Raw genomic sequence first — 15,884 nt, 5'->3', positions numbered from 1 at the left:
AATAAGCTGTGTGCTTTCCTTATCCTTTTAGTTGACCTTTACTGTCCTGAAACTGTACCTTTTCCTATAGACGGGTTTCTTGTTTACAAACATTGAGACTAAATGCACAGCTGACTGTATCATGTAATCAATTTCCGTCCAATCCCCAAACCTGTTGTTTTGGGGAGCGCTGGTTTCATTGGCTAATTTTGGTACGGACCCTGCGCACGCATCTAGTTTTATCAGTGTAACGTGGACCAGAAACCCGTCTATGCAAACGTTTAATAAATACCTTCAATCAATCAATAGCAGTAAATATTTTAAACAACTCGTTTTGCCACTCGATTTGCCACTCAATTTGCTTTATGCATGCACATACCCTCTATATTCAACTGCATTCAGTTTGTATTATTTATTTTAATAAACAATCAGTGCATAAACAATCAACATGATACTGAAAGCCCTCTGTAAATTACAAACAAAATCTAAATGTTATCAAATTCCTTAATATTTATCATTTCAGTGTTGCTTTGTCTTTCCTCTTGCTAAATATATCATTATTTGGTTTATGGATGAAGCCAAGAAGGTATAACGTGTTGTGAAGAACCTTTTACATTCACTTCTCATCATCATGACTTTGATAATAGTTAATGTTCCAGTCACTTCCTCTTTTATTGAGGGAGGTTTTTGTACGACTCTGTATCACTGTGTGAACAGACAGCTACTAGGACACTGGTGACTCATGCAGTAGTAAACACCTTTATCCTCAGCCTGGACTCCACTGATGGTCAGAGTGAAGTCAGTCCCAGATCCGCTACCACTAAACCTGGATGGAGTTCCTGACTGACGATTGCTTGCTTGATAAATGAGGAGTTTTGGAGCTTCTCCAGACTTCTGTTGGTACCAGGATAAATAACTAGTACTACTGCTCACTCTGCATGCTAGACTCACTGAGTCTCCTACATTAACAGATTTCCCTGCAGGAGTCTGAGTCACGGTGACCTGGCCCCATGTTTCTGCAAAGAAAGAAATTATTTATAATTACACATATTATACTAGTCTGTACATACTGTAGGACCACACCAGAAACAAGTCCCCAGGACCTTTTATACACGTTCTGATCTTAAATTGATCCTCAGTTCACAGTCACCTTGGATAAAGGCGCTAAATGCATCATTTACCATTTACAGTCCCTGATCCAAACAATGATATGGCATTATGTGATAATCATTTAGAATAGATACTTAAATAGAACTCAGGGATCTGGGTAGCAGATTTCTTGTACGTTTGTCAATGTTACCTTGAATGCAGACGGCACATGTCAAGATGAAGATGATGGTCAAAGACATGATTTTGATAGTTATTGTCATGAGGAACAAGCTTCACTCTTGAAGGGTTCAACTTGCAGAGCTATAAACTCTCCCTGAGCACTGAAGTGTGTCCTTCCTATGCAAATCATCTTCCTGAAGAAGTTCAACTGATATTACCATTATTACTGTGTCTTAAGTGATCTTTGACAAGAACATTTAGGTGAGTAATATCACGAGCATGCTATGCCAACATTAGCACAGTAAAAGCTTATTTCTGACCGAATTAGGCAGTGACTATTCTCTCTCCATCTGTCTACACAAATAGTATAGATAGACCATCATGGAACTGACAAGGGAATATCAGTTGGCTTGGCAGTACTGCAGTATTAAACAAGGGAAAGAGATACAAATATTATCATACAAGAGTAAACAAGCTATTTGCACCATCTGCTTCACAGCTACTACAGCCCTATATAAATATACAATAAATGTCCCTGTAGGCCTACTATGTAGGATTAGGTATAAAGTACCAAAAAACTAAACAAAGAGATTTAAGGTCTTGCTTGGCCTTCTTGTACTTTACTACTACTTTGAGTCATTACGGTACACACACACACACACACACACACACACACACACACACACACACACACACACACACACACACACACACACACACACACACACAAATCGTGCGTGCATGCATGTGTGCGTGTGAGTACATGGAGCCATGTGGAACTCTTTTGTAATATTTGGAAACTTTGTAAGGAGATATAAAGTATGTGTAAAAATAACATTCTCACATTTCTTTACACCTATATGGAGTACCATGATGTCATCGGCATGACGTCATAGTACTGACGTACTAGCCTAGGACTCCATATTGGGGCATGCATCACACTGAATATGATAACATAACATGATAAAGTGACATTGGTAGGTGATGTCAGGCTGTTACGACAATCATATACAACACTCAGTTAGTCAGTGGACCAAGGGGTTTTATAATAAACAAATTAGAACCTATTTGCCTGTCTTTAGTCATTTAGGCCGTGCAATGAATGTCAATGTCTGAGGACGAAGAGTCCCAGCAGCATGAACTGCTTGCTCTAGCAAGTATCTATGATGATGATGAGTTCCACAGGGCCGGTTCGGACCCGGGAGGAGAGATCCACATTCGCTGGGAACTGCCTCCAGACTTCAAAATTGTTGTCAAAGGAGCAGAGTACAATATTTATTTCCTACCACTTCTTACCCTGAACTTCCAGCTTCCTGCAGACTACCCATCTTCCTCCTCACCACTTTTCACGCTCAGCACCAAATGGCTGAGCAGAGCACAGATGAGCTCCCTGTGCAGACGCCTGGACGAGCTGTGGGAGGAAAACCAGGGCTGTGTGGTCCTTTTCACCTGGTTCCAATTCCTCAAGGAGGAGGCACTGGACTTCCTGGGCATCCAGTCCCCTCTGGAGATTGTTAAGGAAAGCAAGGTGTCTGTGCAGGGCACCAGTAAGTCTTCTGAAAAGGAAGTAGCAGAGGGGCGACTAAGGAAGCCCTCGTTTCAGCCGGACCCGCGGGCGGTGCTGACCTTGGACCCACACGGCGATGTCCTACCTCAGCTGCTGGACTTTGACGAGGCACAGCGGCAGAAGGTGTTCGACGGAAAAGTGTTCTGCTGCACCATCTGCTTTGCGGAGAAGCTGGGCTCGGTCTGCCTGTGCTTCAAGGAGTGCCAGCACGTCTACTGCAGGGCCTGTATGACCGAGTACTTCCAGATTCAGATACAGGATGGCAACGTACAGGACCTCAGCTGTCCCACGCCGAAATGTTCCTCCATTGCCACACCTTCGCAGGTCAAACAGCTGGTGGACGAGGAGCTGTTTGCACGTTATGACCGCTTGCTGCTGCAGTCCACCCTGGACCAAATGGAAGATGTGGTGTACTGCCCCCGAAAGTCCTGTGCCACCGCCGTCTTGATGGATCCAGACAGAATCTTGGGCGTCTGCTCCTCTTGTTGCTACGCCTTCTGTGTCCTCTGCAGGCTGGCCTACCACGGCATTGCCATGTGCAGAATCACTGCAGGTCGGCGGCGTGAACTGAGGGATGAGTATCTGTCAACCAGTGAGGAGGGAAAGGAATTATTGGAGAAGCGCTTTGGGAAGAAGGCCATCCAGAAAATGCTCGAAGAGTCCTCCAACGAAGCCTGGGTAGATGAGAACTGTAAATCATGCCCACACTGTGGGGTAAATATACAGAAACAAGATGGCTGCAACAAGATGACATGTAGGTTCTGTGGGAAGTACTTCTGTTGGGAGTGCCTGTTGAAGATGACAACACCTTATTCTCACTACAACGACCTCAAATCAAACTGCAGACTATTCCCATGGGGTGAGGATCTTGCTGAGGATGGATTTGATTGATTTAATACTTGATGAAGAGAGTCTGTGGAAATGATCTATTTCAGAATAATATTGATAGCTGCAATTGATCTATTTTAACATGCCATTTTAACATGCCACGCGCATCGAGATCAGTTTCTTCTCTGCGACCGTGGAGTCTGTTCTCCTCTGTGGCTGTGAATACTGGACACTAACGCATGCCCTACAGAAGTCCCTGGACGGGTGCTACACCAGAATGTTACGTGTGGTACTGAACATCAGCCAGGATGAGCACATTAAGGCCACTAGTGTATCAGAAAATATAGCAGTCAGGAGGATGACACTATAGCTGGCCACTGACACAGAGAACTCCTGGTCAAAAAGCTTATACTGTGGGAACCAACACACGGGCATCGATCAAGAGGACATCCCACACCTTCCTACGTGGATGTACTAAAGATGCTGGTGCAGAAAGAACAAAGGAGCTGGCCATATGTATGGAGAACCGGCATGAAGGGAGACGCCAAGGACGTCTGAGGATGAGAGAGAGAGTCTGTGCTCAACTTTGGAATGCAAGCATTGACTTCCATTATAATAAAAGTTAAATATATGGCCTACTGGTCCAGGCGCATACCACCTAGGCATTGCCACATAGGCATGGATGCCTGGCGGCGGCGCCGGTTCGATTCCCAATCCAGATGACCTTTGCCGCACGTCACTCCCCATCTCTCCCCCCCATTTTCCTGTCTACTGTCCTATCAATATAGGCATAAAAGCCCAGAAACAAATCTAAAAAACAAATAAAATTCAAAATTATGTTGCATATGTTGTCTGCAAAAAGCAACCTCATGGTGGCGCTAGAAGAGGGGTATGTGAAAAATCAGGGGTGGAGACTTTCGGGGGGAGGTTTGCCAGCCAAGGAGTGCATGTGCAAAGTGTTGCATAGGTAGGGGCAATGGTGCCAGAGATAAGAGTAGGGCCAAAAGTGTGATGTGAGACGTGACGGACTGACGGAGAGACAGACGATTTACTCAATTAGCATTCAACCAGAGACTACTGAACTCATTAGTGAAACCTTTAAATGTGAGTTTACATCAACTCTCCTTGTTTGGGTTGTAGAATGAGCTGACTATTTATTTACGTACTACTTACTACTACTACTTTACGTATTAATAATTAAATGTGAATATTGAAAAGCTTCTGCGCTCCCAACACATTAAATGAGTATTGTCTCAGTCTCTGGTTTGGAGTTCACCACAACTGTCTGTGAGGATTTGTTCTTCATTGAACCAGTAATCTAATCTGGGTCCCAATGCTGCCAGTGAGTCAGCCGCAGCAAATATGTTGTATTGTCGCCACCTAGTGGTACAAGTTTGAAGTTTAGTGTTTGACAACACTGAAAAACAACCAAGAAGGTTGAAGCTGGGAATTCCAAGTTGTGGAAAAACAGAAAATATTCAATAGTCAAAGTTAACAATTTAATTTAACAATTTAAATATAATAAATAGTCAGCTTGTTACACACAAACTGGTAAAGCTGATGTAAAATCACATTTAAAGGCTCATGTACCATCATGTGCATTAAAATCTATATATCATGTATATATGCTGAAAGTGAGCTGGTGAATAGTCATGACAAGCTGAATTACCCTACCCAAAAGAAAACTGGAGATGCAGTTGTCTTGTAAATTGACAAATTTACCTAATAAGAGATTAGAGAGGCAGGATCTGTTGATTGACCATTTATATTACTGCTTGGGCTTGAGCTGAATCAAAAGTCTGTCTGTGTAAATTTTCTACTGTACATAATATTCTTTGTGCGTGTTTTCAGCGAGCCACACAGTTTCTGCAGAAACTGCTTTTATAGTTGTTACAGCAAGTCAAGACCTGCAGAGCAATAAGAGTTACCGCGAAGCTTTGGAAAAAGAAGACCACAACCGCATTGCATAGATGAACAATCTTTTATACGGTATTTCATGTATGAGCCAACAATTATAAAATGTATACAAAGGTGAGGCGCCAATACTGGCACCTGAATATTCCAATAATCTTTTGAAAATGTGTTATGAAACCACTGGTGTAATAAAATAAAACGAATACTGCCACCAGTTTAAAAAAAATACAAATGAAATAAAGAGAAGAAGAAAGAACCAAAAACAGCACTTGCACCTATGGATGTCTGAGCAGCTGCTAAAATTATGTCACAATGGTTTAAATATAGGCAATTGTAAATATAGTTCAGAAAGAAATATAAAGCAAAATTCAGACATCAAAATAATGTTCACATAGTATAACAGAATAAAGTTGAAACAACAAAACAGAAAAACAAGTTGACAAAAATACAACACATGAAATGTAAATGCTGCAATGGAAGACAAAATCTCTTACCAAATCCACAAGCATTCCACACAAGCAATTGCCCTATTGAACAACAAAGAAACACCAATACTTATCCCTATATTTCAGCCTGATATTTCTGTTATTTCTCAGTGAAACGAGTTGTACAGGCTGTACAGGTTGTCTTTAGAAACGACTGTAGGGACCTTGGAGAGGGAGATGTCAGCAGGCTCACTTTATTTTACTCTGAATACGGAGAGCTAATCTGTTCAACACAAAATGAAAATGATATCAGTTTCCAATCATCTTTTTAAATCACATCATGCTTTGGACAGTCAGGTTTTATTTGGGGGTATCTGTACACTTTTTACCTTTAACCACAAACAAATTCTAAATTATTTTGAAATATACAATCTACAAGATCACAATGTGTCACATCTTTACATGCCCAAACTTGTGATGCCAGGGTAAGTGTGCACATAACATTAGGCCTGACCTAAGTTTTCTGAAAAACTCCAAATATTATTCAATAATTACAAAAACAAATATGTTGCTACATACTGTACATGTACTAAAATGTGTTCCCGGCCTGAATGGGTTAAGTCTTTGACTTACTGTACATACTGTATGTATTCATCATAAAGTAATATGATATTTATATGTTTTACAGTGAATTTGAGAAATCGGTTTTGCAACAAAATCACTCAAAGGAAATGTAATCACAGGTTAGAGATTTTTCTAAATCCTTTGTGAATTTGAAGGGGAAACAAAATTACTGGTGGATCAATCAATTTCAGAAAAAGGGGAGGAGGGGATCTCCTTTTATTTGTTGCAACAATGCTGTAATCTCATAGCCTACTTATTGGAGAAGGTGGTCATGACATTTACTATTGCATATTCTTGTCTTACAATTACATTTGTTATTGGTACAACTGTCTGTCAAACTGTATAGACAGATTGACAGACAGTTTGTTTATGCATTGATATTTCTGTGTCCTGATGGTTGCTTGGTAGAAAAATGAATTTCCGAAGAATCTACCGGTATCTGTCTAAGAACTTTTTTTCTTTTTTAGTTTTCACTGTAAACCTTGTCCATTCTCATCTGAAATACAGTCCGTCTGAATCTCCTTGTCTTCCGGCACTTCAGCAATACTTATGAAGGACACAGGGATTAAACTGGCTCTGGGCATACAGTTGCATGAGCACTCAACAACCAAGACATTGCAAGGATCGTTCTTCCCACAGTCCAGCTCTGGAACCGGGACCCTGACACACATGTGTAATGTGGATTTTTCGTTTTCTTTTGTTGTAAAAAAACCAAAAAGAAGAAACTAAATGAGCACCTCTACTCACTTTTTTCCCCAAATTAACTGACCGCTAAGTGATTTTTCAAAACCACTGATTTCTCGAGTTCACCATCGTCTCTGTTGGGTTGAAACCTCATATGCCGTTACGGTTCAGGATTCAAATTCAAAAATAGCATAAGTAGCAGATTTACTGTGCAAGCTCAAAACGCGGCACCATGTTTTAAGCTTGTGGATCTGCTACTTTTGAGGCTTTGTTTTGTGTGGAGCTATACTGTGATCAAGACAAGTAGGGCGTTAATTTACGAAAAAACACAAAAAGTTAGAATATGGAGATAGGTGGTTTAGGTTTCTGTTCCCGACAGCAACCATATGCATTACGTAGACTTACTGTATCCATGTCGAAGCAGAGGTCCTGGTTGAGAATGTCAAATTCCCCAGGAGTCATGGGCGGCTCAGGGGACTGGCAGGGGCGTGGCGTGGCATCAGGATTAGAGCTGTGATCTCTGCCAGGGTAAGATCCAGTTCTCATCATTGGAGATCATTAAATTTATGTTTTTATGTGGCCATACCCACCAAGGTTCTACACCATGCATTTAAAAATAATTTATATGACATTGTTTGTGTCCCAAAAACGTTTTTCAAAATGTTTGAGGCTTACCACTCCTGAATTTAGAGCCCCTGTCATTTCTGCCTGGCTTTCAGAGCATTTTCAGCTGCAGTAACACCTTGTCCTGAGTGGGAGGACTGCACTATTGAGCCAGTTTTGGCCCCACACTCCTCCCCACCTCCTGCTCAGCAGGCCTGCCCACCCCTCCCCAACCGACCCTCTCCCAGCTCCTCCTGCCTCCTTCTCAGGCCTGCCCACCCCTCCCTAACCCCCACTCAGCACAGCAGTAGCAGTAGGTCCCGGTCGTGATGTCACAATCAGACTTAAAATCAGACAGCCCGTTCTGAGACCTGCTTACATAGATCTGCCCATAAACTGAGGAAGACACAATGGTCCGAAATAGGACTTTGTGAGGATAGAAGGTGCTGGTGGGACACCAAAAAAATGGAAATTCATGGTGTAGTTCCTTTAATTATAAATTAGACATTATAAACCCACCCTGTGATCTATTAGTGTATTAATGTTAACTTCATAGACACATACAAAACAGAAAAAGTACAAAACTATGGCACCACCTCTTTAAAGGATCACAATACAGGATTATGTCATTGGTACATGTTGTTGTTAAAGGAGAAGTGATGCAGATCCATTACAAACACACTCTCATGTTTACTACTACTACTACTTTACACGTTTTAGATCTGTATCTAAAACATGTAGAGAGACAGGAAGCTGAGGGCAGATCACTATTACTGATGTGGTTGATGCACTGCAAGCAACAGCTGAATCATCGAATGAATTCACTGGTGGATATCAGAATATCGTTGTTGTCGGGTGGAAACCTTGTATGTCCAAAACAGTTTGTTTTGTATTTATCATTTTAAAAACTAGAAGCTCGGCCGGCCGAGCGTCTAGTCGGCGCCCTGGCCAACTCGGGAACAATGTAAATAGGGAATGAATGCCCCGCCCTTTAATGCAAACCCCATTATACCTGTTGTCATAGGATCTGTTTTGACCATCTGTTTGCGTGTGTCCATTTATGCCCATATATGGAGATATCTGTCTGTCTACGTCCATTTTATGCCCATATATGGAGATCTCTGTAGGACCCGTTTTGACCATCTGTTTGCCTGTGTCCATTTATGCCCATATATGGAGTTTTCTGTCTGTCTGCGTCCATTTTATGCCCATATATGGAGATCTCTGTAGGACCCGTATTGACCATCTGTTTGCCTGTGTCCATTTATGCTCATATATGGAGATATCTGTATCTGTCTGTCTGCATACATTTTATGCCCATATATGGAGATCTCTGTATCTGTGTCCCTTTATGCCCATTATGGAGATCTCTGTATCTGTCTGTGCCTCTGACTTTGTAGCAAACACAGTGATGCTTCCCCCTTTAATGCAAACCCCATTATACCTGTTGTCATAGGACCTGTTTTGACCATCTGTTTGCCTGTGTCCATTTATGCCCATTGACTCATGTGGTGTACGTGATGTCAGAGCCTTTTATGAAGTGATGTCACAATAAGTCAGCGCTTGCGCCCATTTCCTCTGGAGCAGCCTGATGTGAACAATCAGCTCCGCATAAGATTCCGAACGTTTTGCGCCGGTTCTGGAAAACCGCGCATCGGGTCGCACCGCACCGCGAGGCGCTGTGTGCTTGTAGATCTGCTGTTTTCACTACTTTTGTGCGACAGCCTTGTGTGATGAAGCAGTGTTTTACTTTGCGAAAAAAAACTTGAAACTTGGAGATACAAGGTTTCTGCCCGACAGTGGCGATATATGACAAAATTAAACACACAATCTTGCATTCTTTCAGTGTATGAATGTGTGTGTGAATGGGTGAATGTAATGCACAACCTATGTAAAGCGCCTTGGATAAAGGAAGGCGCTATATAAATGCACCATTTATCTTGAATATAGCAGTCTTCACCAACATAATGCCAGCAGTTTATTGAAACAAAGAAAGGGGAATGGATCTTATTATAAAATGACATCTGGGTCTGAACATACCTCATTTCAGAGATGGGGATCAGGATGGATGGTATGTATGGATCAACTGGGGGAGAAAAAATGAAATCAAATACCCAAGTAATTAGAAAAAATCTTCACAATTATTCCAAATATATACCTATAAATCTGAATCTGCATGAAACAATTAGTCTGCCCCTCTTGCCTTTGCTGGGATGTATGTTGTAATGGCGACTAAAGGCTTCATCTTTAGGTATGTCGGGATAGAGGAACTTCAGCGGGTTTCCAGGCACCACTCCATTGGAGATCACCTTGTAATCTCTTATGATGTCAGCAAACGGCAGAGCACTGAGGCGGCTTTTGGTGTACGGTTCCACAGAGTTGAACTTGGCCTCTCCTGTTGGTTTGGAATACATTTAAAATAAATGCCATTGCAAGACCCTGGGCTAGACAGGACAACAAAATAAAAAGAGGTGAAAAGTAACAAAGATCCATAATGCATTAATAAAAGTGTAGCGACTATTAGCAGGGGTTGTCAAACCTTTTTAGGCCGTGAACCCCTAAATAAACATACTTGAACTGGGGAACCCCACCCTGACAAGCACTTGGAATTGTAGGTATTACATTTAATATGACTCGGTTCCACGCATAAATATTGTGAAAATAGCCGAACTACATGCTCACAACGCCTCGCACTGCGAGGCGTTGTGAGCATGTAGATCTGCTATTTTCACAATGTTCGCCTCTTGCTTACTTAAAGCTATACTGTGTAAGTTGCTCAACTAGTGGTCAGTAGCTCTATAGCAAACCTCGGTCGCGTCCGCGTCTTTTGGCCGTTTTTCGCCGCGGACACCCCCGCGTCTGCCTCCACCTCGCCGAGATCTATCTTTAGAGGGGTCCCTGGTTCCTGTGCGTTCAGGCATTCCGGAGAAACAGACTCCTTCACCCATGCTTCACCGTTCACCCGAGTATAGAGACACACGGGAGACTACAAATATGGCCGCCCTAGCGACCCCACTTCAAGATGCGCTGTGATTGGCCGGCAGTGTATAACCCTCGCTGTGATTGGCCGGTAGTGTATGATGACGTCATTTTGCCGCGAAATTCTCCCCCCCTCACGGCTCATAGAAAACATATAAAGAGAAGGCTTTTGAAGCTGAAAATAACGGAGTGGGTGTTCTAAAACTTTAGCGATTTAACAGTTAGGACAATTTTAAGATTTGTTTTATAAAAAAAGTTACATGGTATAACTTTAATATTTGTCCAGTTTGGTCTTGAAAGTCCTTAAATTGTCACTTTATAAATGTGCAGATACCCTGTATACAATAACACTGTATGTTGGTTTGTTTACCATTGAGTGAGAATAAATAAATTACATTAAGCTAATCATCTGGGGATAATCATCTTTGAGTTTGAGAACCACTGGACTAGAGAATACAATTTAGAATGTTGTAATAGAACCAGCTTTGAGAAAACACAAATAACACTCATGTGTGGACTTACATTTTATTTCAGCAAGGAGTCACACATGGTTCAGGGTGTATTTGTGTACTAGAATGAACATAATGCTCACCATTATAGCCACGTTCCACCCAGGTGAAGGTGATGCCTCCCAGGTGGCTCTCACTGAAGCGCAGCAGGAATGTTCCTGACCCCCTGTCCTTCAGCAAGGCTCTCTCCATCTCCTTACTCACAAAACCCATGATGTGGCTGCAGAGGACCAAGCACATTTAATATTAGAAAGTTACCACTAGCAGCCCCTAGAAGCTGTGTTGCTCCTCCTTACACTCAACCAGACACTCAGCAGGTTTCATGTTTTCAATCCACCACTACACACCACACTATGGAATGAGTGTGTGACTTACTTGTCATTCCAGACCGGCAACAAGTGCTTCTTAATCAGATCCAGGATGGAATCCAGCCACATCCAAAAACTGAAGGTCTTCCCTGGAATGTTCTCCTTCAAAATGCACAACAAATGTAACAAATCAATGAGTGCATATTATATGGTAATTATAATGTTAATGAAATTAACTGTCACTGTCGGTGAGTCTCTTTCTTTAAGTCTCTTTTCTTTAATGCTTTATTTCTGCCACACTGACATTGTACACATGCTTGGGCCCCTAGGTGGCACCATCCATCCATGACTGCATGGATGTGAAACACGTGGTAGTGAAAATAAAGAACTTCTGTGGACTCAGATTATGGAGCTTACCTTGGAGAACTTGGACCAGGAGATTTGACAGTCACTGTGGGAGACATGTTGCCCTGTAGCGGTGTAAAACAACATACATGACCTGTTGGTAACTTGTTTTAATTTCTGACCACTAGCCATTGGTCAAAATAATAGTCTAATTTGTTGGCAAATTCCTCAGAAATATCCTGACCCTGACCTAAGCACATGTAGGTACAGTCAGTCCATCATTTCAAACTAAATGGTCCCTAATTGGTCCCGATGTCACTGGGTTGGAAACCATCCTAAAACCACCCACTCACTCTCATACTGTACTCTCATATTTTTCTCACTCTCGCTACTCTGCTACTACTGTGCTCAGCCATTTAGTTAGTTCATGTGAGCCATGTGGACCTGACTTTGAATCCAACCCCTGTCTCGTTCTCTCTCTCTATGCTCTCCTATCTAAGAATAAAGCACACAGTAAAATGCCCCCCAGAAAATGAAAATAAAATACAAATATAAAACTTGTAACATAGAATTGTACCTAAGAGTTTCTCTCCCAGCATGGAGAGCTGCTCCTTGTTGAGGCACCGGCCAGCAAAGGTGGAGAACTGCCAGCTCAGGACTTCAGACAGCTGGCTCCAGCCTGCCCGAGGTGGGTTCCCAAAGAACCCCAAGTTCTATGAACGGATATTGATAACGACGCATAGGATTAGGGGCAGATTCTCATTGTCAGGCATTTAAATCTTTTTTTTTTTAATTTATTACAGAATAAACTGTAGATCAAATGCTGTTTTAACATTGTCATTGTGAATAAGGTTATGGGTGTGTGGAAAATAAATCAACCAATCAAGGTTGGCAACCACAAATGCTGGGGGTAACAATCTAGGTTTCAATAGCACTTGAAAACATTGTAGGACAGAGTGGGCTCACCCCAGGGGTGTCACACCAAATTTAGTGAGGGAAAGTTAGCAGAGTGTTGGACCAATCTGGGAACTAAATGCTTTCCAATAGCTTTCTTCACAAATGTGTTCATAAAGGTGTCTACTATCACCTCCGAACTTTGTCAAACCCAACTCCCTTGACAAACTTTGTGGGAGCCAATCAAAGTTGGGGGTATCCCGAGGGCCTGGCATTAAAAATTTGTACGCCAAACTCGTTCAGTAACGAGATACGGCCACTGGAGGTCGCTGTGCCAAAAGGAGTTGTCTCGTTCCTCAACGAGACAACAAAGGGTTAACTGTGCAGCGTGCTGCGCGCATGCTGTGTGCCCTGTGAAAGACCCTGGTCCATATGTCATAACGTGACGTTCACAGAAACAAAATGGCGTGTCTAGGCTGCATTGATTTCTATTCTATGCTGAAACATAAAAAGGGCTTTACCGACACTTTACCGCGATGGCCGGCCCCGGTTTGGATTTTAGTTTCGCGAGCGTTTGTAAACAAATGGACACTCACGTGCACACGCACGAAGCTTCCGAGGCTCTTCAAAATTAAAGCGTAAGTGAACGACGGCAGCAGCAACAGCTAGAAATGTTAGAAACCTTGGCTTCCCATTTGTTAAAGGGGGAAAAATTTAAAAAATGCCAATATGAGTTGTGTAATTAGGGTATTTTTGGCCTGCTGAATCCATTCGAACCATTAATTTTCAGTTAAAATGACTCCTTGGCCATAAAATAGGCCTAATTGGCTAAGGCTTAGCTAATCATGTCATTCGAGTTCACCTACCGTATGTCCTGTTAGTCCCTATGTTGAAACCCTGTGTTTGAGTGTTCCTTGTCAGATTGTATCATGTTATCCTGTGTGTCATGATGTGTGCTTACCCGCCTGATCTTGAATAGTTTTCATGAATTCAAACCATTCCCCACCAAACCATTTTTTTATTGCCAATATTATGTCTCATGGACAAACAAAAGTAGGTGTGGCCTATTTTATGGCCAAGGAGTAATTTCAACTGAAAACTAATGTTTGAATTTGATTCAGCAGCCCAAAATTACACACCTCATACTCTCATATTGGCCATTTTCAAATTTTCCCCCTTTAATGCCAGGCCCTCTGGATACCCCCAGCTTTGATTGGCTCCCACAAAGTTTTGTCAAAGGAGTAGGGTTTGACAAAGTTCAGAGGTGATTGTAGACACCTCACATTTGTGAAGAAAACTATTGGAAAGCATTTAGTTCCCAGATTGGTCCACCACTCGACAAAATCTCCCTCACTAATTCTGGGCCCTGGGTACAAGGATTCACTGTGGGCCTCCCATGAATGCTTTAACTATTGAAAAATAGCAGAAAAATAGCACAACAAAAGAAAAGAAAAAAATAAATCAGAAGAAGCAGATCTACAAGCTCGCAGCATGGCACTCGGTGTTGCATTGTGAGCTTTGTATATCTGCTTTGAATATTTCAAAAAGGTTTTTTTCTTTTCTTTTTTAAACCTATGTTTCTATGCCAGTGGTGCTCAAACTTTTTCACGTGAAGGACCCCCAAAAGATATGTATATGGCCACGGACCCCCATCTAAAAATATTTAGTTCCAGGACCCCCCCCCCCCCCCCCCCCCCCCCCCCCCCCCCCCCCCCCCCCCCCCCCAGAAGCAAAATTTGAGTTACAAATGTTCGCTTAAAAAATACATATATTCAAAGATTTGCACACATTTTCACAACTTTTAAAAAATAGCAGATCTACAAGCTCGCAGCGTGGCACTCGGTGCCGCGCTGTGAGCTTGTATATCTGCTATTTTTCAATAGCTAAAGCATAAAATAATGAAGGCCCCTTCACCTTGGGCCCTAGATACTCAGTCCCACTTCCCCCCCCCCCCTTGTGACGTCCCTGAGCTCACCCTGGCTTCATCAGTGAGGAGGTTGTACCACATGACTGAGGCCCCAGCCTCCAGGCAGCTGGCTGACATTGGAAATGACCACCAGAGGAAGGGAGCACGTCTGCGGCAAAAACACAAACACATGTTACGTACATTGAGACAGCATCTGCAAAAACGTCACCGCCTCAATAAGACAATACAATGTAACATTTACTCTGCATCTGATAGATCCCAAATACAGTCTCAAATACAGAGGCACATGCCATGGCAATGTAGTATGTGTCGCTAACTGATCTTTGAAGCCCTTAACTCACCTCTAGATCAATAGCAAGGCCCTGTATGATGAACTGAGCCTCAAAGCTGAGCGAGTGAAGTTCCTCCGTCACAGACAGAAGACCCTGGGAAGACAAACACAGACTCCTCATTAGTACAGCCTTTTCATTCATTCTGATGAATCCTTAAAGGGGAGAACCACCCATTTTCAACATTGAACTATGTCATTAATATACCTTCGAGTTGTTATTTGGAAATTAGAAAAAAAGTCCCCCCACTTCTGTGTTGCCTAGAACTGGAGGTTTGATTGCGACCGTCAGTTACTATGAAAAGCTCCACAGGCTGTCAGAGTGTCAGTCAGTCAGTCTGTCTGTCTGTCCGTCACGTCACACTTTTCCCCTACTCATATCTCTGCCACCGTTGCTCTATCCATGCCAAACTTTGCACACACACCCCTTGGCTGCCAAACCACAACCCCCACGCCTCATTTCTCACATACCCCTCTTCTAGCGCCACAATGAGGCAGATTCTTGCAAAACACATTTTTGGACACTGCTCCAACACATTTTGCCCTAAAATCACGCAAAGCGGTACACAGTATCTCTAAATTCATGTCATCAACATGTATCTGTCCCATTTCCCATATTCCCTCCTGATTGGCTACGAGTTTGTGTATGCGACCTGATGGTCGCTAGGGAGTCTTACTGGTTTTGGGGTTTGGCTTCATCA

The 15,884-nt window shown here is 42.5% G+C and overlaps 2 protein-coding genes across 2 annotated transcripts in view; one reads left to right on the top strand and one right to left on the bottom strand.

Moving 5' to 3' along the window:
• LOC308307603 (E3 ubiquitin-protein ligase RNF14-like) overlaps positions 1–3,706 on the top strand; it is a gene marked incomplete at both ends in the record, with an annotated part of 5,495 nt that extends 1,789 nt beyond the window's left edge. The window contains one exon of the mRNA XM_080752871.1: positions 2,357–3,706. Within this exon, the coding sequence (XP_080608997.1) occupies positions 2,357–3,706 (1,350 nt within the window). The remainder of the gene's footprint in view (positions 1–2,356) is intronic.
• A 2,381-nt stretch (positions 3,707–6,087) lies between these two features.
• stat4 (signal transducer and activator of transcription 4) overlaps positions 6,088–15,884 on the bottom strand; it is a 31,227-nt gene continuing 21,430 nt past the window's right edge. The window contains 11 exon segments of the mRNA XM_080753265.1: positions 6,088–6,265; positions 7,696–7,810; positions 9,934–9,979; positions 10,097–10,288; positions 11,465–11,601; positions 11,757–11,851; positions 12,107–12,159; positions 12,612–12,747; positions 14,904–14,945; positions 14,947–15,003; positions 15,197–15,280. Coding sequence (XP_080609391.1) covers positions 6,242–6,265; positions 7,696–7,810; positions 9,934–9,979; positions 10,097–10,288; positions 11,465–11,601; positions 11,757–11,851; positions 12,107–12,159; positions 12,612–12,747; positions 14,904–14,945; positions 14,947–15,003; positions 15,197–15,280 — 981 coding nt within the window. The 3' untranslated portion in view covers positions 6,088–6,241.

This window comes from Nannobrachium achirus, assembly GCF_963921795.1.
Source record: "Nannobrachium achirus genome assembly, chromosome: 22".
In the NCBI taxonomy this organism is placed as follows: Eukaryota; Metazoa; Chordata; class Actinopteri; order Myctophiformes; family Myctophidae; genus Nannobrachium; species Nannobrachium achirus.
The sequence above is the reverse complement of the archived record's forward strand: the minus strand, read 5'-3'. Positions and strand labels throughout refer to the sequence as shown.